Source organism: Syngnathus floridae, chromosome 1 (assembly GCF_059516105.1).
Source record: "Syngnathus floridae isolate MCC-2025c chromosome 1, RoL_Sflo_1.0, whole genome shotgun sequence".
In the NCBI taxonomy this organism is placed as follows: domain Eukaryota; kingdom Metazoa; phylum Chordata; class Actinopteri; order Syngnathiformes; family Syngnathidae; genus Syngnathus; species Syngnathus floridae.
The window spans coordinates 15,907,310-15,934,174 of record NC_142413.1 but is presented as its reverse complement, the minus strand read 5'-3'; the positions used below and the strand labels follow the sequence as shown (position 1 = coordinate 15,934,174).

Sequence of the window (26,865 nt, the reverse complement as noted above, 5' to 3'; positions counted from 1 at the left end):
AATTTGTCTGCAAGAACGTAATATGTAATAATAAGGGTTATGCAGATCCAAAGCCTAAAAACAAACCTAAAGCCGTACTGCCAAAAAAAACCCATAAATAATGTTATACCACCCTAATCCAGCCATAACCCCCTAACCCAAAACAAAAAAGACTTTTTGAACACCAAATTTATGATTATAATGATTATAACAATAAATTCGAGTGAAAAAGCGTCTTATTTTGCCTCATTCAAATCATGCAAAAACTGTCTATCACATCTTAATATCTGAACATTTAAATATGTCACATTTGTACATGAATGGCTTCTGGTTTTTCAAATGTAAATAAACCTACTGTTTCTCCATTTTCTGTTATCTTTTCTCTTATTTTCTTCTCTTTTCTTTCTTCCCGCTATGTTTTATTTTTCTTCTTCGTGCTACCGCTATTTTAATTTTTCTTCTTCGTGACAGGGGTTCGCTTAGGCCTGGGGAGTTAACTTCAGCATTCGCTTTAAAGATGTCTGGCGCCATCTAATGTTGTGAATGGGTATAATGTATAGGCCCCGAATGTAAAACGACCCCCACTTTTTTCAGTCTTATTTCAATGCAACAAACATCGTCTTATATTCGGGCCAATACGGTATATTGAGAAAGTTTCTTGTTGCCATTTTGGCAGGACTATAAATGTTTACGTATTTTACCACGCCCCAACTATCCACCCTAAACCCTAAATCAAACTCTCTAAACCTGGGGCACTTAGCAATGCACTCTGTCTACAAATCGATTCATTATGTATGTATGTGCCATCGGGGTTGTTGTGTCACTGTGGGGCGCACAGCACACGACCTTGAATGGAAAAATGTTCAGTTCAAGGGAGGCAACACAGTGACAAGCACATCCAATACAGAGAGATAAGAGTAATCGATAAACCAATGGGGAAAACATCCCTGTTACTTTGTAGTAGGGTGTGACGCAAGCGTTTCCAAAAAATGGCGAGCTTTCACCAGATGCCCGTTGCACTCGTGCGCTCCCCAACAGTGCACACCAAAAAAAAAAAAAGTGCAGTGTGATGAGGCCTTTACGCCCCTCCCAAAAGAAAACATTGGTGCAATTTTAGAGGAAAACTGCAATTGTTTAGGCCACTTATTGAACTTTAAAAGCATTCAGCAAACTCTGAATTAGGTATATTTCTTGTAATGTGGTACCACACAGCCAATAAAAGACTAGAGTGGGGATCTACAAAGGCCTCGTGGGAATCACATAAGGGGAACCCTTTCTGGAAGTGCCGATTAGCGATTACATGGCCTGCTTCGAGCTTGCGTGACCCTTACAACCCAAAGAAATCCTCAGCTAATCCCTGTAAGGCAGAGGGGGAGTGCGATTAGCAACTCACAGGTGACCTGTAGTGTAAGTCCATCACCAGCCAGCGGATGCTTATGGACTTTGAACGCGCTTTCTTTTATTTTTCATTTGCATTTTGGAAGGGATCCTCAGAACTTGTAATGAAAACTGATGTCTTTTTTCCCGATCCCTCCGCCAAGTGACTGTTTGGCGTCCTTTTGGTGAAATCATGCGTCAAATTCTCCGGATGTTGATGTTGATATGCTGCTTTAACACGGCTCGTCCCTTCTGCCCGGCGCAGTGCACTTGTGTTTTCCATGGACGTAGCGATGGAACTGGAACCAGGTAACTTCTCTTAACATTTGCAGGTTCTCACGAATCAGTAGTACAGTTCAGAGTCTGTACTGTTTTACTTTAAGTTTTAGAATAGAAGGATTTATTCTACTTAATTGCAGTGTGCATACTCTTCAAATTTCAACCACATATTTACAATTACAATTCTATTCATAGGACTGTGCTCTGCAATGACCCCGATATGTCCGACATCCCCGTAAACGTCCCAGTGGACACCGTCAAACTCCGGGTGGAGAAGACTGCTGTCCGCCGAGTGCCGACGGAAGCATTTTACTACCTGACGGAGCTCCGATACCTGTGGATCACATACAATTCTATCACTTCAGTGGACATGGGCAGTTTCTACAACCTCAAACTCCTCCACGAGCTGAGACTGGATGGCAACATGATCTCTATGTTCCCCTGGGAGTCCCTCAAGGAGACGCCCTTGTTGAGGACCTTGGACCTGCACAACAACAGGCTCACCAGCCTTCCTGCTGAGGCCATTCCCTACCTGGTGAAGATTACATACTTGGATCTATCCAGCAACAAATTAGCCACCCTGCCCTCAGACCTCATGGATATCTGGCCACCGTTTAATGGCGAACCGGTCACAGCGAACACCTCCCAAAAGGTGGTGCTGGGTGAGTACCAAGGATCATGTCATGGCCGAACAGGTCAGTCCTAAGTACATCAGCCAGTTGGTTCCATCAACCTGGTACTAAAATAGCCAAATTCTAATTACCCAAACCTATGAGTGCCAAGGCACGATAAATGTAGCAAATTCTAATTAAGTGGCTGCACAGTTCAAGCTCATTGTCCACGGTTAATTTAATCTAAGGGGTAGAGAGTATTTACAAGACTGTATGCTTCATTTCTAGGTAATTCCACTCATATTCATCCTCCTGATTGAAAAACATCCAAGCATAGTAATGTGGGATTCATTCAGACATTGACTGTTCTGATTTTTTTTGTTCTATGCATACCTATGCATTTTTATCAGGATTGTGAAACAATACCAACATAATGTAGTTCATAGCCTGTAACAACTGAAGGCTGCATTTTATGCACCCCTAATTCAGTTCAATCAACTGTGTTACATGGCATAGGTAGGAAGATCATCTTTTTTACAGGTAAAAAATACCTCATTCGTTTTTACTGAGTAATCTAAAACAGCAGCATTAATAATGCCAATACAGTAGATGAAATTGCCACTTTTCCTTCAGTTTAACATGGAAATGCTGTAATCTATTGACGTGGCTGATGAGTGACACTGAATAAAGGCCAGGCCCAGATTACATGCACTGCACTGTCTGACAATGTTAGGACAGCTAATCTGGTTAAAGGGATTTGATATCCACTGGGTACATGTTTCCTTATTGTGTGCAACAGGTGCTTGGACAGTTGCTTGTTGTGATTACACTAATTGTATGAGGTGAGAACAGTGATTGCAAACCACTGTCACGAGAGATCATTCAATGTGCCACAGCAAACGAGCCAATTTCAGAAAATCTGGTCAGAAAATTATTTATTTTCGAAAATGTATCTTTGTTCCCCTAGGCCAGCGAAGTACTCTATTTAATTGAAGGTGTGCCTTGCGTATTTCAAATGTAAAGTACTATGTTCCTGGGCTCAATGAAGGTTAGAAAATAGCCCACAAGAAAATGACAAAAAGTATAAAAAAAACGAGCAACAACCTATCATCAAATTAACATGGTGTTTGTCTGAACGACATATGTACACCCGAAGACCCGATTCACCTGATTTCTATTTCCAGGCCTCCAAGACAACCCCTGGATCTGTGACTGCAAGCTCTCCAAGTTGATCGAGATATCCAAAATGGCAGTCACGCCCGTGGTTCTCATGGACCTGTTCCTGACCTGCAGTGCACCTGAGAACCTATCTGGCGTCCTCTTTCAGCGTGCTGAACTTGACAATTGTGTCAAGCCCTCCGTCATGACGTCTGCGACCAAGATCACGTCTCCGCTTGGTAGTAATGTTCTCCTGCGATGTGATGCAACAGGGTTCCCAACACCAAGCCTCAATTGGGCTCGGTCTGATGGATCACTAGTCAACAACGCAGGTATGAAGCTACATTTCAGGGGGTACTGTAGTGGTATATGTGTCTGGCATTATGGGTTCAGGTGCTACTCAGTGTTGGTGTAAATGTTTGCCTACCTCTACACGATTCTCAAGAACTTGGGAATTTTGGGCTTTTGAGTTAAATTTCAGGATGAACCTAAAATTCATTACAGTCTTTACAGGTAAACTTTATTTTGCAGTCTCAAATTTTTTCAATGCACGTCCAACTGTTAATTAAATGCATGGCGTCTCTATTACAACAAAAGCGCCAATCAACTTGGGTGGGATCAACTAAACAAGGACACTGGACACCCTTACTGTGCAGGGATCTGCCACAAAATTTCATGAATGGCCAAGTCTCAGACACTTGCGGTGATTCATAATGTGAATCCCAGTTGCACAATGTGGCGATGTTGCCAATTATAGCCCATCAAATGCACAGAACCTCGCCAAAGTATATATGGCACAGCAAATCAGATGACAGATGCTATACAAATAAACTTGCCTTGCCTTGCCTTGCCTTGCCTTATAAATGCCTCAAAAACGTGCAACTGAAAAGAAAACACTCAGAGCAGGACCAGGCTGTTTCAGGGCAGAACCAGTACAATGGAAAAGGGTTTCTAGGCCTCAGCGCCGCTGAGCAGGAAAAGCAATACAGGAAATAGATGTATGAATGTTCTTGTGCTTTATGCCTTGTAGATAAAACAAACAAATTAATTTCATAGTCTTCATATTCACACGTCTCGCTTGGCTCTACAGTACAAGAATCACCAGGGGATGGCATCCAATGGTCCATCATGAGCGTACATGGGATCCTACACAAAGACGCCGGGGACTACATTTGTAAAGCCAAGAATGACGCGGGTGCAGCAGAAGCCACCATATCCCTTTCAGTGGCTGGCACCATGAGCACCACCATCTCTACGCCGATGCCTAGCGCCGGGACAGGATCGACAAGTCCAGACTGGACCTACAATCTGGAAAGAGACTTGACAGTCTCGACCTCGGCCGTGCCCATGGTCCGGACAACCGCAGTTGCGGTCTTAACCAAGTCAAAAACGACTTCTGGTGTTCAAAGGGGTTCGCTTAAACCTGCGAAGATCCAACAAGGTGGTGATGGACGGAAGTTTGTGTCAGACGAAAACAGTAAGAAAAGCGACGTGTCAAACTTAGTCAAAGACTTGGAGATTTTGGAGGAAACATCTGACAGTGCGGTTTTAGTCTGGACGGCAGAGGGGTTACCCAAGAACTCTCCCCTCACTGTTGTTTACACACCGTACGGGGAAGATGGCGAGGATGACTACAAAAGAACAGTTGAGACTACTGCAGGCAGTGGCAAAATTCTGCTGGAGGAGCTCTCACCTGGTAAGAGATACTCGGTGTGCCTCGTGGCCAAGGGTAGTGCTGCCGCAAAAGACCCTTGCATTGACTTCTACACGCTGGACAATGAGGAGGAGGGAGGACAGAACCAATTTTTTATCATCATCAGTGGCATTGCCTGCGCCTTGGCAATGCCGCTCATCTGCCTACTGCTCTACAAGATCCTCGCCCTCTACTGCAAGGTGAGCGAGGCTACTCCAGATGAAGAGGAACTGGAGAAGGAGAGCTATGTCAAGTTCGAGAGCATCAACATGAAGCAAAGGACCATGAACCCTCACCCGACAGAGCTATGGGCAAGGAGGCCCACCCACGAGTCGGAACGACTGTTGCTGTGCTCTCGCTCGAGTATTGACTCCCAGATGACCTTCAAGAGTGACAGTTCCCGGTCTGAGTATCTCTGCTGAGACCAGAATGCCATGCCTCAGAAAGATGCTATGGATTTAAATGCCTTTCATAATCCCTAGAAAAATGAGATTGAGAAGATAAAACACATCCATTTCAAAAGATTTAGATCAGGGGTGTCAAACTCATTTTTTTCGCATAGTAGTCATAGCTTCTTTCGGAGGGCCATTATGACTGTCACCCCAAATAAATATACAGTAAAAGCTACAAAACAAACTGACAAGTAACTCATTTTCAAATCAGACGAGTAAAAACTGGTCAAATATTTAAAATAAAATATTATTAAAAGTGAAGACAATTTGCAATTCGAGTAATGACACATGAATTTGATGCACAATTTCTCTTCGCGAGCCACATAAAATGATGTGGCTGGCCGCATTTGGCCACCGGGCCTTGAGTTTGACACCTGTGATTTGGATGATGATTTAGCTGTGGTTGGCCATACATGCTTCTGTACCTTGGCCTTCAGAGGGGATTTACCCGACTTTATCCAACTTTTGAAACCACTAATTTCACAATCATAGAAACAATCAAAACTACACAAAATGTGATTGGCACAGACTTGTTTTGATCGTCGAACTTGGCTTGCTGATCAATAGTTAGGTGACGAAAAAATGCTAACATTATTGTGAGCCACCCTGTGAGGTGAATTTGAAAACGGATTCAAAAAATAGTCTCATTGCTAATAGTTAAAATTACATTAACCAGCACGAGTGACTCTGAGGTTCATAGGCAAATTCGACTGACATGGTAACACATGGAGGCTGAAATCTGATTAGGTGCAAGTGTGAGAAATGCTGAAAAATGAAGAGGAAAAAGATCCACTACTGCGATTTAGAAACCACAGTTTTAACACTGCTGCAGTTTTATTCCTATGACCGACTGATATTGTTATGCATGCCCTTATCCATCTTTTAGCCTTATATTTGTTTAAGGTTTTCTGAGAGTGTCACAACAAGCCAGCACCTTCGTCGGACTTGCTTGCAATTCCAAGCAGTGTTTTTTTTTTCTTGTGATATTCAATGCCAAAATATAAGGGTTAGATTTGAATATCATATGCTAGACTTGTCAAGTCATTCATTCGTAGCCATTTCCTGTCACCCACAACATATGCCTTACCCGACAAATGTTGATAGAATGTGACTCATCTGAACAGTTCATTTTTACATGTACTATATTTGTTTTAAAGCCTATGATGTTCTTTTGTTATAATAAAACTAAATTCAGCTGAAAAGTTGTCAAAAAAATCATAATTTGACAAAGTAAGCTAGAATGAAATTGGTTGGAAGGGCAGACTTCTGATTGGAGTTCACTTATGTTTGCAGAAAAAAATAAGGGGGCGGGGGTCACAGTACGCCGCAGGCCTTGCATGATTAGAAAAATAAAATATGAAATATGTTTCATTTTGCTTCGGCGGTGGTTCTCAATCTGAGGTCTGTGAGCTGTAGTTAAATTGCCATACATTATTCATATTATTTCTCATGATTTTAAAAAGTGTAAACCTACAGCTGGGACCTTCATGCCAATAAAACCATAATAAACAATTACTAATAGCACAAAGGCTTACAATTACTGGAATGTTGTATTTTCTTTTTGAGATTAAAGGCATACATTTTCAAGAATGTAGAGAGATTAAATTGTCTTTTTCCAGAAAAAAAGGTGTTCACTTGTTAAAATATGACTTTCATCCCTCATTAAGTTTTGGCTTGAATATCAATATTTACTGGTATGTGTAACCTTGAAAAAATCTGACTGTACGCTTCTAAAACTACTTTATCTTCTTTCCGTGACAAAATATCTTTGTTCTTCTACAGATTACAATAGTTTTCGTGGGATTTTTTTTAAACAATTTTATTGAATTTGGAAAAACATGTTCCCTACAAATGTACTGTGACATTTTGACTTTTTTTCTTAAAATAGTCGCATTTTTATTTAAGCTTGCACTCTTTAATTAGCGTTAAGATTCTAAGGGGCTCCTTGGGGGGGAAAAAGTCTCCCCCATAAGGAATCCCTGGACCTAAAAAGTTTGAAAACCCCTGTGCTAGAGGGCATAAAGATGGGGATTCTGGAACCATGAGAGAGCTTTATTTGATCTAAAGAGTTTAGATTTAGCCACCTCCAGAATGAAGAAGAGGTCATGTGGCTCCAGTGATGCCTAAAACAGATTAAAAGCGAGACAGAGCAAACATATTACCCCTTTCATTGTTCATCATCTATCACGGCAGGAGGAAGAAGAATTGTGAGAAAAGGTCATCGCCTGGGCCACTGCGGGGCTAAAAGACTAACTGCGTAAATCTTCCAATGCTGCTCTACGAAGTTACTGGTGAATTGGGAGCCGACAATGACTCGCAGTCACAACGGCTATGAATAGAGGTTTTGCTCTCTGACATTTGCTAGTTGTTCTCCAAACAATTAGGGATAATGCACTGAGCCCATGCCGTTCTCGAGAAATTACTCATTCCGGGCAGGGACCGAAGAGCCGCAGGGACAACTTGACGCACTGGGACCAGTAAACAAGTCTATTGTCTGTGGCATTATTTAACATGTCATTTAGGAATTGTTGTGTTTACCAAAGTTGAATTTGACCCTGGTGATTCATAGGTCTGTCTCACAGTTCTGATGTTCGGGATTCAAATCTCTGGCTCAGGTTCTCCAATGTGGTATTTTTGTGCCCATCCTATGGATGTTCTGTGGGTACTCTGGCTTTCTCTCTCATTCCAAAAACATGTTAGGGTCCTTGAGGTCGCCAAATTGTCCATAGGTGTGAATCTTTGTCGATATGCCCCCTCCCATTGGCTAGTGATCAGGCCAGGTTCTGGGGAGCTGTTGTCACCCAAAGTCAGTTGTGATAGGATTCAGTACACCCACAACTCTAGTGAGGATAAAATGGATGGATCGCTTATTGGTTGGTGACCAGGTGAAGGTATAACCCGTTTCTCTCTCCAAAGAGTCAAATCTGAGTGACTCCATCTTATCCTTGAACCTAGAATAGAGATCCATCCATCAATTTTCTTACACTTGTCTGGGGTAGGTTTGCAGGGTCACCAACCAACAGAGAACCCCAGACCTCCCTCTCCCCAGCCACTACCTGCACCTCTTCCAGGGGAGATGTTCCCAAGCCAGTCTCTCCGGCATGACCTGGATATTCCTCAGGGCCACCAGGAGGCACGCCAAACGACCTCATCTGCGGCCCTCCGGATGCTGCTTACCCTAGAAGAGTGATTCCAAACCAATTATTCAATTTAGCTTAAATGGTTTGAAATCACTTATTTATTAACTACATATGCATCCTTGTTCGTCTATTGATGCTAGAACAACTACTGCATATGTCGTGTGTTGTTGAGATGACATCATCAATATTTCCATACTGTACAGCACTGTTTGTGAGATTTCTAAGTAGAAAAGCTATACAAGAAGGATGAGACTTGACATTTAACTCTCCCAGACAATCAGGAATGAGCTACATGGGGAAGGGACATGTCTCTCAAGAGGGAGGTGCGAGGCCAAATTGTTATTGTGTGGGACCTTTCTCATTGCTGGCATTTTCCACATTCTGCTCGGGACGCTGACTTAAAGGAGGTTTCGCTCCAGCGCTGGGGTTGCATGTGCAAAATTTACCAAGGGGGTGTCAGGAATTTCAATCTTTGCTTCCAAAACAGACTGGCAGCATGGGGGCCAACGTGAGGAAGGCTACGCACTCTATTTTCTAGCATCCTCACTTTGAGACTTGGAACATATGAGAGGCCGTAAGGTCGCCTCCCGCCTAACTCTCGCCACGGAGTGACATGCAAACGGTCCTTGTGCGAATGTCGCTTGGATCAGGGAAAATCTTCCACACTGGTGCTGTCTGTGGGAATGCCTAAGGGAAAGTAAACGGGAGTATGTTGGCCACGACGTTCACGGCGGCACTAATTTATCTCACGGTGCAAAATAGCGGTGCCTTGGCCTTGGGCACTGCATGCTGGAACGAGAGGTTGACACGGGCGGGCAGAAACGGCAGTTGTGTTGGTGAGTTTGTTTCACTATTACATTTTTTAGAATATAGTCTTATTTTTCAGTGAATACAGGCACCTTGATCAAAACAAAAGATGTACTGGTAATATTACAAGAATAAAAGTTGTAATTATAAAAGTCACTTTTAAAAATACAAGTTTCTTCTGACTTTCAGGGTTGGGGGTTACTTCAAATATGTATTCTGATACAGTTACCCATTTAAAAATGTAGCTAGTGATATAATCCAAGTATCAAAATACTAAAGTAATGTAACTTCATCACTTTAAAATCTACCTACTTACTCCAATGCCAAAGACTATAAAAAAAGACCAAATAAATGAAATTTGGTCTTTCTGGTCGCAGACATGCTGATCATTGTTGACCATGCTATAAATCAGGGGTCACCAACATGGTTGCCTCCAAGTACCACATCAATAACCCAGGGGGCCCTTTTCCAAAAATAGTTTGCCAGTCACTGGAATTTGTGATTTTCAAGGAATGTTGGAGAAGTGATCATTTGAAAATGTAAAACCTCGCAGAGATTTATAGAAATATATGTAGTGACACATATGGGCAGTTTTTATCTATTGAATATTGTCACAAATCCTTAACATGATCAGTGCTTTCACATAACAAAATGTTATTGATAATAACGTATGTATATATGCATACTGTACATACATACATACATACATAACTTAAAGTCTTGCTGAATATGTCTACAACACAGACAATTTGGCCTTTCAGATAGGCAAGTGGACTGGAATCAAATTCCAAATTTTGGGACCCCCAAAAATGACACATGAATCCTCATAGTGTTGGAGGATTGCAACCTACAAATTTAAGAATAATGTTGACCGTCCCATGAACCTCGATTTCATTATGTTGTTTGTCGCCCATCGCTCATTGTTTTTCTTCATTCCGCAGAGTTGAGGCAGTATCCATGGTTGCAGGTAGTGATATTACCATGATAGAACAACAGAGCAGACACAACTTGTCAAGGTCTGTCACTATTAAGGCAACCTCAATAACTCTTTTTTTCCTCGACATTGCTGGAATATAAACGAAGTCTCGGTTGCCACAGTTCTCCTGACATCCCGAATGAATGCAAAGTGGACTATTATTTGTCACTATAGGCTAAAGGTTTATTCACAAACCAGCAAGAACTTCAACCCATTTCAGCCTTGAATTTGAAGCTGCTATGAAGACAGAGATGAAAATCATACCTTGTGGTCAGTTTCGCAGCCTTTTCTGATCTTCGGCCATGGTAAAGCCATACACAGAATGGACCTGGACGGGAAGAACCAGAGACGCCTGGTGGCTGGGGTGGCATCTTCCATCCTGCTTGATTTTGATTTCCGTGAAGAACGAATCTACTGGGCAGACAAACACGCTGGAATCATCTACAAGACGTCCGTGAGAGGCTTGCAAAGAGAGGTGACGTTGAAACTATTGATGAGGGATGTGTCAATGGATTCAGTCCACTTAAATGAGCTACACACATACCAATGATAGGGCTGAGCTTGAACATTTTTCCCCACTCACACACTTTCGATCATGCTCAGCAAAGATCCGATTGTTGGACATCTCGAAAAGATTAGTCAGATCAATTATGTTTGGGGTCTCTTACATTTTGAAAATCGTTTTCTTCTGCAGAAACTTTACTCATCTGACAAACACATCTCTGGCCTTGCGGTGGACTGGATTCGGAATGCCGTGTACTGGACGAGCAGGGAAAAGGGCAAAATTAAGACGATGGACACAAATGGCAAAAGTGAAAAGACTCTTGTGAGGCACTTGACACAACCCAGCTCAATTGTCATCGACCCCACAAAAAGGTAACACTAATCAGCTTTGCGGTACAAATGCATGATACTCGAGATGACCAACAAAAAACATCTCAAACTTAACCATGTTAGGGTACAACCGAGAAATATAATAAGATAGTAGAATACTGTAACTTTTAGTTCCTCTGGTCCCTGCGTTTCAGTTGTAAACGCTTCCTCGTTTTCATTACAATGATTGAGACACAATACAAACACTCAACACAACCAGGTGCCCCTCTTTTTTTTGTCTGGCAATAGCACCTACCTTCAGCAAACTTCCTTATATATTATTCTGTTTCACGTTATCATTATGGAGTTCGTGGCTTTTCGCACAACAAAGGGTTAAACATATTGAACAGGTTGAACATGTCAGCCCTAAAGTTTACTGAGCGGATCATGCACAGAAATCCCCCCACGGGAAAACTAAACTAAATTAAATATGGACAATTTGTCACTATTAATATCTCTCTTAACTGAGCAAATCAACAAGTATGAAGTAAAAGTAAAAATTAAAATCAAATAAAAATAAAAAAAATTAAATTCAGTATGTACAAATTGTCACTATGAAAATTTCTCTTAATTGAGCAAATCAACAAGTACTATATTTTACAGGTTTTTGTTTTGGCTGTCTGGTGGAATGATCCCAAGCGTCCATCGGTGTGATGTTATAGGACAAGTGAAAGTGAGGCTGATTAAATCCTCGCAGCAGTTGAAGGCACTGTCCATCGACCACAGAGACAGAAGATTGTTCTGGGTACAGTTTGGTCTGCAAGAAGAAAGTGCCATCGCCTCCTCAGACTATAACGGCAAAGCCCTCCACATCATAGATCAGCCCCTTCAGTAAACACACCAAAGTTATTTTCAATCCCTTACCTTTTTTTACTTGTGTGCTTCACACTTCTCTCTTGTTTACTCAGGTCCGATTCGCTGAGAATAACACTTTTCTACAATCATGTGTATTATACTGACGCTGCGTCCCGAGCAATAAAAAGAGTCAACAAGTACACGGGCGGCGAGGATTTTCACGTCAATTTAAAACAAATGGCAAAGGTCCCGGTTGATATCAAAGTGGTTCATCCTGACAAGCAGCCAATGGCTGACTCGCCATCACTGCTTCAAGGTTGTACTTGACAAACCTGTATTGTTTCTTGTAGTGGTGGAAACCATGATCCAATCTCAATACCTACTCTTATCAATCAGGATGTGATGAACAGAGTGGAAACTGCATCAATGTGTGCTCAAGTACAGCTAAGCAGGGAGTTTGTAAGTGCAGCCGAGGCTTTGCACTCAGTAAGAATGGCTTCTATTGTGAAGGTAAGATTTTTTTACTGAAAATGCCACACCAAAGTTGTTGCAAACTTAACTTTTGGAAACAAACCGATTTACTGATGTGTACCTTAGATGTGAATGAATGTGCCCACTGGAACCATGGCTGCTCTCTTGGCTGTGAGAACACCCCAGGGTCTTATTTCTGCACTTGTCCCAATGGATACGCCCTTCTACCGGATAAAAAAACATGCAGAGGTAGTACTGGGACACTTGTCTTATGTAAATATAGACTGCTTGTCAGTTTAAATCGGACACTTTTTAGTCTGTGTCTAGCTTTTGCCTTGCAGACTCAACCTTAACTGCACAGACTCAATAAAAATGTTGGATTGCAGATGACCAGACTGTCCTGACATTGTTTGGGAGCAACCCATTGCTTCTGGGGTCAAGACACTGACACTTTGTATTGTGCACACATATTGACAACTTGAGCTCATTTGACACTCATTTTCCAGAAGGAAGAGTCATTACATTGTATTTGCTGTTACTTATCCCTTAAATAAAGGTTACCAAAGACAAAGTGATGAGAAGTGGATAGGAATCATATTTGACCAATGGCTTTGTCCATTTAAAAGTGTTTAGCAGGCAACCTTCACCCTGTTTAACATGACAAAAGATCACTGTGGGTATAAAACCAATAACTTATTACTGTGTATACGTATTATGTGTACATCCAGTGTGAGCTAAGCATCCTAGTCTGCTTCCCAAGACACTTTCACCTATTTCAATAGGATTACAAGTTGACTTCATAAAGCGATTTCACATAAGGAGCTTGTTGCTAGTTAGACTCCGGAACTCAGCAATACTCAGCTGTCAAAAAATGACGTGTAATCAACATCATGTATGCTGCATATTTCATCAACCTTTATGTCAAGGTAACATTTCTGTATTTGTGAATATGTTTTTCCCCTCTCACTAGAGATCATATCCTGTGAAGGCAACACCACCGAGTGTGGTCATGGTTGCCTCGCAACTGATGAGGGGCCCGTGTGTGTTTGTCCAAAGGGTTCTGTGTTAAACGAAGATGGACAGGCTTGTACAGGTACCAGTTTACAGAATTCTGTGTAATGAATCAATACAACTTAAATTAAATAAAATGAATAAAATAAACTATTCTTTCTTTAGATGAGAAGGAAAGGTGAGATAATAATGTTGATAACAATGTTTAACATACAATTGTACCTATTGTAACAGTACAAAGTCGTCGTCAGAGTTTAAGTATGGATTAGGTTGAAGATTGGTTTTGGGTTAAGGCTAGGTCTAGAGTTTTTCTTAATATAAAATATCATTCTTAGCATAGCTTCTTAGCTACTTAAGCGCCTGGAAAGTAGTTGGGGTGCTTCAGTGGGTGCCTGCGTCCATGGTGGCAGGCGACAACCTTAACCACTTGGCTATGGTTGCTCCTTCATAAATGTTTACAACTATCAATGCCACAAGAGGAATATTGCAATATTACTACACATGGCAATAGTGAGTGGACCTTTGTTATTTTTACTGTTGCAGGATGCTCCTCCGCAGACAAAGGAGGCTGCAGTCAGCTGTGCATTCCTATCTCCCCTACTAGGTGGCGATGTGAATGCCTGCCTGGCTACCAGCTCCATCAAGATGGCAAGCGCTGCATTGCCTCTGGTGCGTCACAGTAGTATTGTGAAGCAGCTGATTAATAACACGACATGCCTTCATTAACTTTGCACATGAATTTGTGATTGATACTTTAGGACCACCACCATATCTGCTTGTTGCCACTCTGGTGGCTGTGCAAACAATAAACAGTGATGGCACTGAGGGCCAAACCCTTGTGGATGAGCCCAGAGGACCAATTGGATCTTTGGACTATGACCCAGTGTCAAACCATGTAAGGAAAAATACGCTTACAGTCATAGTTTAGAAATACTGTCAAGACAGATGTTTTTGAGGGCTGTGCTTGGCATGTTTTAGGTGTTTTTCTTCTCCCAAACACCTGATTCAAATGATCAGGATTATTATCAGGCTAACGAAGAGATTTCTGACCATCTGATCATATGAATCAAGTGTATTGGATGAAAAAACATGATGCACAGTTGCAATCGAGCACCGCAGTCTGTGCTTTAATCGAGACGCACAGCGTACAGGGTCCTGTTTAGATATGGGCATGAAGTGACCCGAGTGTACAGGTCTTGTAACTGAACACTTCCCAGGTTTTTTTTTACATTTGGTTGCAGTAAACCGGGGTAAGTGTATTGAATGTGTGCTTTCATTGCATTTAAAGGTGTACTTTGCCAGCACATCTCAGAAAATCATCGAACGGGTTCATATGAACGGCGGGTCCAGACGACGCCTTGTTACCAACGGCCCAGACTCGAGTAACGGGCTGGCTGTCGACTGGATCCATCGCAAGATTTACTGGACTGTTATGAGGTGTGTGAATGGGTAATTTTATAATGAGATTAAGCAAGTTACAAATTGGCATTCAATTGAATGGGCAAGTGTGTCTAAAACGTTTCCCCCAGATATTGTACTTCTAAAGCATAGGAGTTAAACTCAAGGCCCGGGGGCCAGATATGGCCCGCCACATCATTTTATGTGGCCTGCAAAGACAAATTGAGCATCGTTTTAATGAGTCAATACTAAAATTACAAATTGTCTTCACTTTAAAAAAATAAATAAAGGTATTGTTAGCAATTTTAATTAGCATTCATCATTTTAAAATATTTGGTTTACTACTGTGCTCTGATTTAGAAACTCGTTTTTCATCATTTTTTGTGTCGCCTATATTGAATATAATATGAGGCGTCATAATGGCCCTCCATAGGAAACTATGACTACGATGCGACCCGTGATACACATGAGTTTGGCACCCCTGTTCTAAAGGATTAGAACTAATTAAATGATTTAAATATGACACTTCCAGCTGTCAAAAATAATGTTAAGCTAACACCATTTATGCTGAATCCTTTTGAAGTAAAGGGTTTAAATGTGACACTTCCAGAAAGTCAGCAGTGGTCAGCAGTACCTTGGATGGACTCAATGTGACAACTGTAGTAAGCAGTGGACTTGACAAGCCAACATCCATCACAGTTCATCCTCTGGAAAAGTCAGTTAGACAACAAGCTGTATTGCTACTTGTATTTGCTATATGTATATTGTATCTTTCAATGAAAAAAAAAATCTCAATACATGTACTGATTGAAAACGTCATATATTCTACACATGGTTTCATTTTTTGAGGAAGTTGTTCTGGGCGGATATCGGACATCAACCTATCGTGGAAAGCTGCTCTTTATATGGGACGAACCGCACGGTGATCGTGAATACCAGCCTGGTGTCACCCGGAGGTCTGACCATTGACTTCGCAGATGGTCGTTTGTACTGGTGTGATGGAAGCAGGGTAGAAACGTGCGCTCTGGACGGTTCTAAGCGACGGATCTTGCTAGAGAACCAAGTAGGTGAGGTTATGAAATGGCGATGGTCTTTTTTTTAAATCTGTACCTAATATTGAATCTCACCCGTACCACCTATCTTCCTTGATTTCCTCTCCTGACTGTCTCAGGCCAACCATTTGACCTAGCCGTGTTCGAAGACAGGCTATGGCTGGTGGATAGGGAGCACCAGCAGCTGATGAGCGTCCACAAGCGAACGGGGAGGGAACTGCAACGTCTCCTTGGTGACCTGGTCCAACCTGCGTCCCTTGTGGTGGTGCATCCGCTTGCTAAACCAAATACAGCAAGTAAACAAAGAATTATTTTGTAACTCTATATGGGTTGGGGTCTGGGGTAGGGTCCACCCATTGCGCATGAATTGAAAACAAATTGGAAGTTTCTTCCCGTTGAGATTGCTGGAATTTCCCAACATATACTTTTCCAATCACAGTTTTCAAAATCAACATGGAATTAAATAGTCAAGATGAACAATTCTGTATTTGTTTCATCTTGGTACGAGGAAGTCAATTTAGTTAGAAGCACTCCTCAATGGGGTTTTGGCTGGGATTAGGGTTATGGTTAGTGTTTGGGGTTTGATTTAAGAGTTGGAGTAAATGTTGGGGCTAGAGTAAGGATCTGGGTTTGGGATTGCTTGGGGGTTGGATTCTGGGTTGAGTTAGTGTTAAGAGTTGGGTAATGGGTTGGGTTATGGGTTTTTAGTGTTGCTGTTAATGGGGTTAGGGATAAGGTCTGTGCTGTAAATGTGAATGTTGGATTCTTTGATTTTTACTGGGCTAGGGTTAGACAACAAGCCCGTGGTTGTGACATCACTCCCAGACAAAGCACTCAACGATGAAAGCACACTACAAACGCCATCTAACAGAACTGCCGTGGACTCGGATTTTGAAGCGAAGACATTCACAGACAAGATGGTGTCAGGTAACTACGGCATATATTAAACATAATGGAAAGCTGTTCCTTTCAATCATAAAACTCAATTATGTAATTTTTTCTGTCCCCAGACGAGCGCGAGTGTTATTCGGCAAAGCCGTGCGGTCCCAACGCCAATTGTCGCCTGAATGCCGGCAGCCCGGCCTGTTCTTGTCTCGAAGGTTTCATCGGTGATGGTCATATGTGTGTGGGTTGGTATCGTTAGTACAATACTCCAGCATAAGAGCAACAGAAAATTCTCTCCAGCATTTAAGCATTTTTCCCAGGAAAAAATGTGGGTGTTAAAAAGCCCACAACCCCATGGGCATTACCCCCAACCCCGTGAGAAGATTTTGCATTTTGAACCTTGTCATCATGAAAAGTATGGGTGTGGCAACACTGATTTCACTAATGCTTATCTAGATGGCGTCCCAATATTTTTGTCTATAACATGTAGTGGAATGTGTGGCATGTTATCTCTCATTAAATAGCAGCAATGAATGTTCCATGCTAGATCCTGATGAATGAAAACTGGATAAAAACTTAAAAGGTGCTTTCTGAAAGTGCCAAACTGGTTACCACAGCAAGGGGCTGACATGTCAAGGAGTGTTTGCAGCTAATTCCACTTGTATTCCATGTCATCATGCCTTTTTCTGTCTGTTTGTTTTGTTCTAGATTCACGCAAAATGCCGCCATCAATGACGACCAGCCATCCTGGAAACTCTGTTGAGAGTTGCCCCTCCACCCATGAGTCCTACTGCTTGTACCAGGGGATCTGCTTCTACTTCCCTGAGGTGGAGTCCTACGCCTGCAAGTAATTCACCTTTTTTTGTCTCGTTAACGTGATAATTACTGTAACTGATCAAAAACATCCATCATAGAAAAGCTCCTGGTTATAATGAACAGTTTCAACCAGTCGGGGTCACTATTGTTCCGTCAAAGCCGCAGCTGCATTTTAAAGCCAAACGACAGGGAATCTGGGTATACTAGTCATCGTTACTTCTATGCTGACACGTGCATTGGGATTTGATCCATTTAAAAAAGATTAACATACAATACACTTACACTATGTTTATTATTAGAAATGTGTGTGTTAATCTTTCTTCCCAAAAAAAGGAATTGCCATTTTGGGGGAACTCAACATTCAAACAGTACTCCTCCACCAATTTGGAAAAGATTATGCTTGACACCAATTTCACCATTGGTTTTACAAATCCGTCATGCCATAACTAAAAAAATTGTAATGCCCCATGCACGAAATTAAACAAAATGTGACATTTTGGCTTGAGGTAGCTGTTTTGGCGAATTATCGTACTTTGACCAACTTCTACTAGAGCATTTGCCCAAATCAGAAGCTCGCATTTTCAACAGATGAGACACACGGAGTCAGCCAAATTGGTTTGAAGGAGTTTTAGAATAGGCCTCCCTGGCACACGTTATTAGGTAGATAGCTTGAGCTATGCCATTATCTTGCTGTGCCCCTTATCTTCCTTTCACTATTCTTCCCTTCTTTATGAAACTCTTTGCACATATACATATTAGATGATTTCCGTTAAGACTGCAAGGTCACACATTATCACACAGGCTAGGCAAAATCGCCCTATTGTAGGTGGCCGGCCAAGAGTATAGGTACTGGAGGTGGGGGTTAGACCTTCTTCCGCAAACTCGCAAAAAAGGCTCCACGGCCATGTCTTGATCTTTCTGGCACACTTCCATTTTCCGTGCCGCTTGTCCCCACGAGGGTCAGGGGCATGTTGGAGCCTATCCCAGCAGTCATCGGGCAATAGGCGGGGGACACCCTGAACTAGTTGAGAGCCAATCGCAGGGCACACATAGAAAGAACAACCATTCGCACTCGCACTCACTTCTATGGCCGATTTTGGGAACGTGGGTAAGAAACTGGAGTAACCAGAGAAAACCCACGCAAGCGCGGGGAGAACATGCAAACTCCACACAGGGAGGGCCCGAGCCGAAATCAAACCCGCAGCCTCTGAACTGTGAGGCAGACGTGCTAACCAGTGCTCCACATGTCGCTCCTTTCTGGGATACATTGAATAGTTAAACTGAGGATGCAGCCTCCTAGTGATTAATGTGAGCATTGAAGATAAAGTACTGGGAAAATATAACTGAAGCCATTTGTGGCAAATTCCAGGGCTTAAGTCCAGCTCGGGAATTCGCCATATGAACCCCAGCCAGGAGCAAAAAAAGCTGTGCCAAGTTTAAGCACAATAACCAACACATTCTTCATTCAAAACCTCTGACAGTGTTAACAAAGTATTATCATCCCAGCAAAATATAGTATTAGTAACGGGTTGCTCAATGGTCATCCGTTGCAGCTGTGTGGCCGGCTACATGGGCGAGCGCTGTCAGTTCAGTGACTTGGAATGGTGGGAGCTGCAGCAGACCGAGGAAGAGAAGCGAAGGAACGTGGTCGTCGCCTCGTGCGTGGTGCTCCTGATTTGCCTGCTTCCCATCGCCGCCTGTCTCATCTACTGCTACAGGTGTGTGGAAGGGGCTGAATGCTTCGACATTTTCTTTTTATGGTTCGGGTTCAACATCAGCCGTCTTTGTAGGAAATTAATGAGGCAGACAATAGTAACACTTTTGAAGGAGTTAACAAGTTTGATGTTCTGACAAAAGTATGCGGCAAGCTACAATATCCACTAGCCATGTGGGGCGAGACACAGTTCCTGTTCCTTGCCTATTGTACTATTTTGTATTTGAAGTCGATACACTACTACTACTCCAGTGACGAAGGAAAGCACCCGGAAAGGGCCTATGAAAATTGAGCACGCCGAAAGTGATGAGAGCGTCTCTGTGTGGTGGACCACGTGTGGCTGCATGTAGTAGTGCTGCGTAGCTCAGTGACGACACTGCTGGAACATCACTTTCCTTTTATTTCCACCCGAGCTATTGAGAAGTAGCTGATTTGCTTTGCTGTTGTTTTGCCGGCTTATGGACGAGGCTGTCGGCGTTTGCCACGCACTCTTGACTCGCACCCACTTCGCACTTCTGTCCTTGCGTTTGCCTTGATCGCAGTGCCCCCTCTGTGGAACTGGCACGCTTTCAATTACATGCCTGGTTTGGCTCGTTGGACAGCAATTACGCATCAAAATAGGCCATTTCGCTGCGATCAAATGGAGCCGCTCAGGTATGACCCCACGTGGCTGCCAATAGCTCGGACTCAAATTGCATTCTGCACTTGACTGCAAGTGCACTTGGGCGCTCTTTTTGAGTTTGGTGCTTCAGTGTATTTGCTATAAAGGAGGCAGAAAAGAAGCCACTTGGTGCATAGTGATATGTATGAGCCACTGAACAACTGCCCTGGTTTTAGAATTGACTTACTTAAAAGCACTGCCAAACTGACAGAAAATACACAAACACTGGATTTGCTGGCGAGCTACAACAATGCATGAGTTGCATCAGAAACTCTGCCTGATCCTGATGCTGAGACAAATTATGATTGTATGGCCTTGGCAAAGGTCTTGTTTTATCTGTTAAGAAAAACTTTTCCACGTAGATGTATAATAATCCAGAAGTTGGGGTAAATTTGATTCTCTATGTGCAAATCATAAGTCTGACTAACTGGGGCTTAATAAATCATATGTCATATTCATACACGACACTTTGCATTCCGGATATCTCCTTGAGTAAATCTTCCTTGCATACACTACACCAAAAGTATTTCAAGTAGTCGTGTCTCACAAATACAAAGTGAAGTTGAGTTTTTGGTTAAGTATTTTTTTTATGCAAGCATGTCATAAAATTGGCAATTTCATTCTGCCTTAAGTCAAGTCATGTGACTCGAGTCCCACACTTCAGGTGTAATCGTACTCTAAAAGAAATCACTGTCGCTTCGAATATGTGCAGTCACCTTTTTTTGTGTTTAGAACTCGAGGACTCTTTCGCAAGCAGCCTTCAGCAGATAACGTGAGTGAGACCAGTGTGGCAGATGAGGACGTGTTGGGGATTGCAAAACATGGCATACAAGAGGTAAGCATATTAGCCACTGGTACAGCTGGAGGGGAGGAGGTACTGTCTCCCCCCATTTGGGTATATTTCTCATTAATTCCTGGAACTTTTCCCCCATTTCCACGGTTCCCCGTAGATAACCCATAATGAGTCTTTAGCAGCATTTTTGAAGAATTTTGGTTGTTTGTAAAAAACTTGACATTATTGCCCCCCCTGCCCCCAGGAAAAAAAAATCCTAGCTCCCCCAGTGGTATCACCAAACCATGGTGCTATACGGCCTTCCAAAATGGAGTACTTATTCTTTTCAAAGGCAGTTTTTGATTACAACTCTTCCTCACTCATGGGACAAATTTAGGTACCACATGAGCATTCCAATCATCATAGTAGTATCCTAATCTGACTTTGCAGGTGTCCACTGCGGTAAATAACGACTCAAAAGGAAGCATCCTCCCGACAACGGGTTGTCCTAGGAGGGCAGTATGTCCATCCTGCTCATCAGAAACAGGTACTGGAAGCTTTTGCGAATGGCCAGCTGGTTCCCTGAATATAATTGTTGCTTTTCTGTCAGGAGACAACCAGTCCGAAGAATCGGAGACATGGTCCAAACGCAATCAGGCGTACGAGTGTTCCATGGTGTCTGCTGCTGCGATGGAGGGCAACCAGATACCCCTCCACAGCTCAAGTCAATCGCCAGACCCCAACCTCCAGACGCAACTTCCAAGTGTAAAGTTGGCTGCTTCCTGCACAGTTTAAGTCTTTCATTACCCGCTTCTTTCGCCAGGGGCTACACAATGGCATTGACTGAATTTGTTCTATAAAGTTCTGTATTAACTTCCCATATCTGAATAACTCAACCAACATTCCAGAATTTGTATTCATAACAGAGTGTCGGTGAAAACCAATGGGTGGAAAATAATGATGATATTTTTGGATTGCTTGGTCAGTTCTGATATAGTATCCTGTTTAATTAATGGGTAAAACCCATATTTTTTTGTCATCCTATTAGACAGTAGATCTTGGATACGCCACATTGTACGATATAAACTTTTAGTAGTTATAAGCAATAACACAAAACTGTCACATAAAACTTGTATAGACTTCCATTAATAAAACTATAATCACACATCCTGATTACTGAATCAAAATTTACTATTTATTTTCTTTCTGTCTCTCTCTGTTTAAATTTGTCATAAAATATAATTTTGAACTGATACTGTTGATTTTTTTGAATGGCAAGAGGGTATTCACAGAAAAAAAAACCCTCAAGGGTCACATAGATATTGATTTTCCCGGAAAGCGGACACTTACCTATATATTGGCCTCCATTAGTGCTAACGGATAGAGGTCTTGGGCCGAAGTCCAAAGAGCAAGAGTCAATTTCTCGTGAATTACACTTCAATTTGGGCAGAGGGTCAGGGAAAAAGGAATCGTTGACTCAGGGAGTTTAAAGGCGGGCACTTGAGTGAGGTAAAGTATTGGGACATCCTGCCCTGTATAAAAAAAAAAAAAAAAAAAAAAAAAAGAAAGAAAAAAAATCCTGTTAAATTACAGTTAACTACAGGCAGATAAAGTGGCCAGCTTGTTACTGTTATTTTACAGCCCTCAAACTGTTATCCACTTTACAGTATGTTGCTATAATCACTGATTTCACTGAATAATTTCTTTTTTTCCAGCTGCACAATATTTGAAAAATATGCGATATGCTTGTTGCATATAGCGGTATCGATATTACCGTATTGGCCCGAATATAAGACGACCCTCTTTTCCAAGACTCAAGTTTGAAAAAAGACTTTTTGAATACCAAATTTAATTTTTACACCGAAAATGCAAATTTCACCGCTCTATATTAGCTAAAACTGCATGGAAATTACAGAAGAATTCTGGCAAGGTGCATTTCTCAATTGATATAGGTCTATTTGATGTCACTTCAAAATAATAAATATCGTTATTGTCATATGAAATGGCCTATGACGTGACTGAAGATTGTTTCCGTGTTCCCCGTTTCATTTAATCAAAGGACGGGAAGTGGAACCTGGCTTTAGCACAGTGCAACTCAGCCTACGGCTAATGGGCATCCATAAACATAATACTGGACTGTTTTAAAATCATAAGTCAGACTGTTAATGTTATGCTAGAATCTAGATTATTTATTTGATTAAAGAAAAAGATTAACCTTGGATGTTGCACCTCCCTAAAAAGAAAATATCTAAACTGTTTTATATTATCATACATTAACTTTGTAAAGGAACGAAGATACTTTTTGCAGAAAACTAATGGCCAATTTGCAACAGTGGTTTCGTTGTTTTCCTGCCAGATGGGACGAGCTTTGCCCGCCTTGCTCCCGACTCCATTCCAGCCGGGATGACAGCTGATGAGGTCTTTGGTGGGGAATTAGCGAGCCACTCAGAGGCTTTGGCACTGATCCTCCGGGTCACACCGCGCCTCTACTGCGGGGACAATGTTACACTGCCTTTTACAAGGATTTAGGCTGATTTAAAAATCACAATAGTGGAGGGAGGGGGAATGCAGGGGTCTTAATGCATAAACACACAAGCCACAATGCAATCCTGGAAGCTGTCCTGGAACTTTTGCATCCTGAAGAGACACCACGGAGTTTTAAAGTATTACCATTGATCTTCACCAGAGGATCTTGCTTTCATGTCCATTACGGGTGCAGAAATAATTCATAAGCTGTCGAAGCTTCTACTATCCAGTGGATGGCGACAGTGCATTTGAAATGACTGCTACATTTTACATTTGAATTGACTGTCGACATGTGGTTAGCTTCTAATGAGAATGTGTGACAGAAAACCTTTGCTAGTAGTAGGGGTTAGGGAGCAAGACCCAACCTGAATAGTGTTAGTATCAGCACTATTTCATTTCTAACCCATTTTACAATATAGAAATTGATTTTGCAAATGTCTTACAGATTATGATTACGTACTGTATATTTTAACGACTTTGGGGGAAAAAAATAATGCACGTGCAAGTGTGGGAATGCTGGTCTGTATGCCACAAATTCACAACACGTAAACAAACCAATTAGTACTCACCTAGCAGCAATTTTAGTACATTTTCAACTCAGTAATAAGAACATGCAGTGGTCCTATGTGGTACTAAAATATATATGATGCATTGAACACAATTGACTGCAAGAATCAAATGTTTTATTCTAACGTGCAAGTGTGAGAATGCTTGGTCTGTATGCCACAAATTCACAACACGTAAAAATACCAATTAGTACTCACCTATCAGCAATTTTATTAAATTTTTGACTCAGTAATAAAGAACTGCTATCATTTCTGTTTTTAAATATACATGCAGTGGTCCTATGTGGTACTAAAATATATATGATGCACTGAACGCAACTGCAAGAATCAAATGTTTTATTCTAAAGACAGTTGAATTTGTATTCAAGCATGACTCCTGACTACCTACCCCCATACCATGGAGCTCTCGTTTCCATTTGCTGTCTATATTGGAAATGATTTACTGGGCTGCTTCACTCAAATTTGTGGGCCTGCTTCTTGGGTAAAATGAAGGAAATTAATTGATGAGACGCCAGAGCACCAGGCATTTGTATGGTAGATGGTCAGCCCAACCTTGGATGACTGTCTGCAAGGAGACAATGGTCTAAACTCCTCAGAAAGCTGCAGTATTATTGTGAGTTGCAACAAGCAGTACAAATATGGAGCTTGAGCACTTGGAACTTTATTCATAGAATTATTCACTGTCTGTTAAATGGCTGTCTGTTGTATAACTAGCTGCCGCCATCAACCGCTTGTCACTCAAATGTGTGCACACAACTCGAGACAAAAATTGCCCGGCAATGACTTGTATCGCAAAAATCTCATTTGCCAGGTCACTAAAACGCCACAAGACAACACCAAAGACCTGAAAATAATTAGCATATTGATTTAATGATCATCTTTCTTGGTATCCACACCTTACTCAGCATCCTTAGTTTCACTATATCTTCTGCTAACATTTACTCATTTTCTTTTTTACTGACATCTTCCTCATTAGAGCATGCTCTGTGCCTGACCGCTACAAAACACAAGGACAAGAATCCTTATTGTCATATGAGGACTAAAATATTTAAAATATTGCGAAAGTAATAAGTAAATTGAGTTTCAATTAAAAGAAGTACTACAGATGAAGTATTTTCAAAACCAACAAAGTTGCAGCAATACTATAAATTGTAGTCAAAATATAGCTGCTGATGAACAATGTCCAGTTTAGTGGATACATGACTGATGGCAATTTTGTCAAATCACAAAATCAATACTTGGCTATTTTAACAGTTATATTCCTCCCCAATTGTAGGTTTATGTCCGATTTGTTTTTTACTTGCACGCCGGCGTCTGACTTGTATCTTGTTTTTGGTTAAATAAGATGCACTAACAAAACTTGACCGTTTGGTGGCAGTGTATGGCAAGACACACAAGTGATGCGTAACTGACTATAATTCACAGGCGGAAATGGCACTGAGGATGGAGATTACACGTGCCTGGCAGTTTCATTCGGACCATTATCTGTTCCCCGCACTAAAGACGACAAAAAAGTCAGGTAAAGTTAGGGTTTGTAAGTAGGGTTTCAAACTAGGTTAGGGTTTCCAACTAGCGTTTCAAACTATGATTAGGGTTTTAAACTAGGGTTAAGAGTTTGGAAGTAGGGTTTTAAACTTGGTAGGCTTCCAAATCAGGGTTTCAAACTAGGGTTAGGGATTCAATTAAGGGTTTCAAACTAGGGTGTTTCAAATGAGGTTACACTTTCAAGGGATAGGGTTTCACATTATGGGTTCAAACTCGAGATAAGGTTTTGAAGTAGGGTTTCAAACTAGGATTAGGGTTTCAAAGTAGGGTTTCTACATCGGGTTGGGGTTTCAAACTCGGGTCAGAGTTTCAAACTAGGGTTAGGATTTCAAGGAATGGCTTCAAAAATGAGTCAGGATTTCTAAGGAGGGCTTCAAATTATGGTTTTGAAATATGTTTCAAACTAGGGTTAGGGTTTTTAAGTATGGTTTTAAACTACGGTTAGAGTTTCAAAAAATGGTTTCACAAAGGAGTCAGGATTTCTAAGGATGTCTTCAAATTAGGGTTGGGCTTTTGAAGTAGGGTTTAAAATTAGGGTTAGGGTTTTAAAGTATGGTTTTAAACTAGAGTTAGAGTTTTGAAAAAAATGTTTAAAAATTGATTCAGGATTTCTAAGTAGGGTTTCAAATTAGGGTTAACAGTTTGAAATAGGGTTTCAAATTAAAATTAGGGTTTTAAAATAAGGTTTAAAACGAGGGTTGAATAATGAAAAATTATTGTACACAGAATTTTAAAAAATGATGAAATGCAGTGAGAATAGGTTTTAATTAACAAAATAGGCCTTCTGATTTTCTAACTTTTATACAGCAACTTTCAGAAGAAACTTCATACAATTAAAAATACATTTTATTTGCATTTGCACGAGTCAAACAGTATGGATTTAAACTGCCTAGAATTCAACATGGTAATTTTTCTTTTGATTAATAGTTGTGCTTTTAGGACAAAAATAAGATTACAAGCACTGTGTAAGTATTGCATGTTTTTTTGAACATCATTACAGTGCAAAAGCACATGAGCACAGCAGACACCATTTATACATTGGCCCTTTAAGTCAAATTTAACAAATTGCACGATTGTTCCCTTTCCTTTCGAAAAGAAAAACACTTTCCCAACAAACCAGCCAGAAATATTTTTTCATCCATCAATATTTACAGTTTCAAACCCAGACCCACAGGATTGTAAAGGAGACATACAAACCACACTGCCCCAGAAGCACAGATCATTCTGGAAGTACTGGAATGTCTATTTTTGTGTCCTGATATCTGAATTTTTCAATGAGCAAATGACTAAACTACTGTCTGAGAAAAT

At 41.4% G+C, this 26,865-nt stretch overlaps 2 protein-coding genes across 2 annotated transcripts; both read left to right on the top strand.

Annotated features, from left to right (window-relative positions):
• The first annotated feature begins 1,135 nt into the window (after positions 1-1,135).
• Positions 1,136-7,139, top strand: lrit3a (info leucine-rich repeat, immunoglobulin-like and transmembrane domains 3a). Its single transcript, XM_088393826.1, has 4 exons — positions 1,136-1,665; positions 1,831-2,297; positions 3,431-3,736; positions 4,495-7,139. Exons 1-4 carry the CDS (start codon positions 1,550-1,552, stop codon positions 5,517-5,519), a joined length of 1,914 nt encoding a protein of 637 aa, XP_088249952.1. The 5' UTR covers positions 1,136-1,549; the 3' UTR covers positions 5,520-7,139.
• A 1,979-nt stretch (positions 7,140-9,118) lies between these two features.
• Positions 9,119-22,069, top strand: egf (epidermal growth factor). The gene is made up of 21 exons (XM_088378398.1): positions 9,119-9,525; positions 10,748-10,947; positions 11,167-11,348; positions 11,949-12,176; positions 12,254-12,456; positions 12,537-12,650; positions 12,738-12,860; positions 13,582-13,704; positions 14,166-14,291; positions 14,381-14,517; positions 14,911-15,059; positions 15,631-15,735; positions 15,870-16,087; positions 16,192-16,368; positions 16,859-16,999; positions 17,083-17,202; positions 17,666-17,804; positions 19,327-19,491; positions 20,881-20,983; positions 21,371-21,467; positions 21,531-22,069. Exons 1-21 carry the CDS (start codon positions 9,399-9,401, stop codon positions 21,713-21,715), a joined length of 3,162 nt encoding a protein of 1,053 aa, XP_088234524.1. The 5' UTR covers positions 9,119-9,398; the 3' UTR covers positions 21,716-22,069.
• The last annotated feature ends 4,796 nt before the right edge of the window (positions 22,070-26,865 follow it).